The 2,544-nt window shown below is 38.5% G+C and overlaps 1 protein-coding gene across 1 annotated transcript; it reads left to right on the forward strand.

The window, feature by feature from the left end:
* The first annotated feature begins 243 nt into the window (after positions 1 to 243).
* LOC113305567 lies at positions 244 to 954 on the forward strand. Its single transcript, XM_026554588.1, has one exon. The coding sequence runs from the start codon at positions 244 to 246 to the stop codon at positions 952 to 954; it is 711 nt and encodes a 236-aa protein (XP_026410373.1).
* Positions 955 to 2,544: the final 1,590 nt, after the last annotated feature.

The raw sequence follows: 2,544 nt of genomic DNA on the forward strand, positions 1-2,544 counted from the left end.
GAGAGGATGCTCTAATGGGTCTTCAATCATAGTGAATTCCTACTTCATTATCATGATAGCAACCTCTCTTAGCCATAGGCTTTGAATTTTCTCTCTCCTAAAAATTTCTCTCCCCTGGCGATTTTTTTAAGGTTTTCAAACTTTCATTTTTTCATCTCTTGTCTCGATCATCCTTGGGTGATTAGAAATGGGAGATCTTCCTGATCCTCCTCAAACCAAGGTTTTAACCTATGCTGAAAAGTGATGGGCAAGAAGCAACTTCCGACTACTTTTATTGATTTATCTAAGCTACCAAACCCTACAGTAAAGGAGGGGAAAACTGCAGTGGTTATTCCTGATGATTTCTATAATGAGGGATGCAAATTATGGAGGTTCAGTTTCATAGGTCGTTTGGATCTGAAAGGGATTAACTTTCAAGATGTGAAAAATAGTTTTGAACAACAATGGAAATTAGGTCAGGGCCGAGTTCAGTTCGTTCCCATGAACAGAGGCTTTATTATCATTAAGTTACATTCTCAAGAGGACAAAGATAAGCTACTTAATGTTGAAGCTTGGCTTTTTGATCAGCAAAAACTCAATCTCATGGAATGGTTTCCAGGGTTTGATGCATATAAACACAACACTTCTCATGCTACCGTATGGGTCAAGTTTCCCGGCTTGCATGTGGAGTTCTGGATTTTTTTAAAAACCTTGTTATCCATTGGGAAAACCCTAGGAACACTCATTGTAGTTGATAAACGTACTCTTGCTCATGAGTACGGTCACTTTGCTTCGGTCCTAGTAGATATAAACTTTGTTGAACTCAACACTAATGCTATTCATGTGACAGTTGGTGGTTTGGATTTCTGGCAGAAATTTGAGATTCAAAAGAAGCCCAAGTTTTGTTCTAAGTGCAAGATGATTGGTCACACTGATTCAGAGTGCTGGAAAAAAAACGAAGAGCAATGTGAATAACCTTCAAATTCAGATTGCTAATCAAGGACAAAAAACGAAGATGAATAGAGCTGAGGCTGGGAGCAGTAGGGTTTTGAATGGTGATAATGATTGGCAGGAAGACGGATGTAGCAGAAAAGGGAAGAATGCTCCAACTATTCCTTTTTTTCCTGAAACTGTTAATGTTTTGAACTCTGCAAAACAGTCTGATGTTGTGCATGGCCAGCATGGACAGAATGTTAACACTGATTTGGTTACTTTTGTGACTGAAGAGGGGGAAATTGAGTCAGGGAGTGTTATTCAAGATGAATTAACTCAGTCTGAAGCTGCTGCGAACTATGCCTTAGCTGAATTCGCAAGAACTAAGCTCAAGGTAGCAAAACGTGCAGCATTAGCTTCTAGGGCTCCGGTGAGTGAGTTTCCTAAAACTAAGTCATCTATAGGATCTTAAGCGAGGGAAAGTAGGATTCCTAAAGATGATAGGACTGTGTTTTCTTCATCTAGCACTCCTTTAACTGACAATTTGTTTACTCGTGAAAGTGTTATCTCTCCCAATCAATTTGCAGCTTTAAATAATGAGCTAGGCTTGGGTGAAAATTATGAAGCTGCCTTGGAGACTTATGATACAAGTTCAGGCAGATGGAATAATCAAACTCCAACTATTGTTTCACGATATGTTTCTCCAACTATTCCTACAAGGACTGGGATTCCTGTTCAGGTTGGTACTGTGAACGGTGCGACTAAATCCAAGATTGACTCGAATAAGGAGGCGTTTCTTCAGGTAATAAAACTTTGAATGAGAAGAATATTAAGCAAGTTGAGGCTTTAAAAAATAAGGACTCTAGAAGAATAACACAGCGTGTTAGATTAAACATCCCCAAAAAATCTGGTTATTAATGCGGGTTCTTTTTAGGAATATTAATGGTATTGTGAGTGATGAAGCACAATGTAAGCTTAAGGAATTAGTTAAATATTTTAAACTTGATATTATTGGCATTGCTGAGCCGAGAGTGGTTGTTTCCTCTAGGTATTTGCGACGTTCAAAATTGATGGTTTTCATAGCTCTTTAATTCATAACTCGACAAACTCTACTATTGGAAACTTGTGGGTTATGTGGTCTCTGAATTTTTCAGAACCTGTTGTGTTGAATATGTCACGTCAGGCTATTACAATTTCTGTGGATGGTGTTTATATTTACTTGGTTCATGCTAGTTCAGTTCAGACTACAGTGAGAAATCTTTGGCGCCAACTGGATATGGGTTCGCAGCAAGTTCCATGGTTGGTTATTGGTGATTTTAGCTGTATTTTGCGCAATGAAGAAAAGAAGGGAGGTGCTACTCCTAGAAATGAAGTTATTAATGAATTTAGTGACTGGTTGGATGATAATAGTCTTTTTTAAGCTGAATCTTTGGGTTGTAACTTCACTTGGTCCAACAGGCAATCGGGGGTTAGAAGAATTATTAGTAAACTGGATCGGGCGGTGATCAATGAATTTTGGTTGAATTGTTTTGAGAATTGGCGGTGTAAAGCTTTTCCTAGGGAAGTTTCTGACCATTCTCCGCTTATTGGCTATCCTTTTATAAATACTAGACCTCATAGAGCTCATTTTCG

Source organism: Papaver somniferum, chromosome 8 (genome assembly GCF_003573695.1).
Source record: "Papaver somniferum cultivar HN1 chromosome 8, ASM357369v1, whole genome shotgun sequence".
Taxonomy (NCBI): domain Eukaryota; kingdom Viridiplantae; phylum Streptophyta; class Magnoliopsida; order Ranunculales; family Papaveraceae; genus Papaver; species Papaver somniferum.

Excerpts from the sequence above, each read along its gene's own strand:
- LOC113305567 (XM_026554588.1), top strand. The coding sequence starts at position 244 with ATGGGCAAGAAGCAACTTCCGACTACTTTTATTGATTTATCTAAGCTA.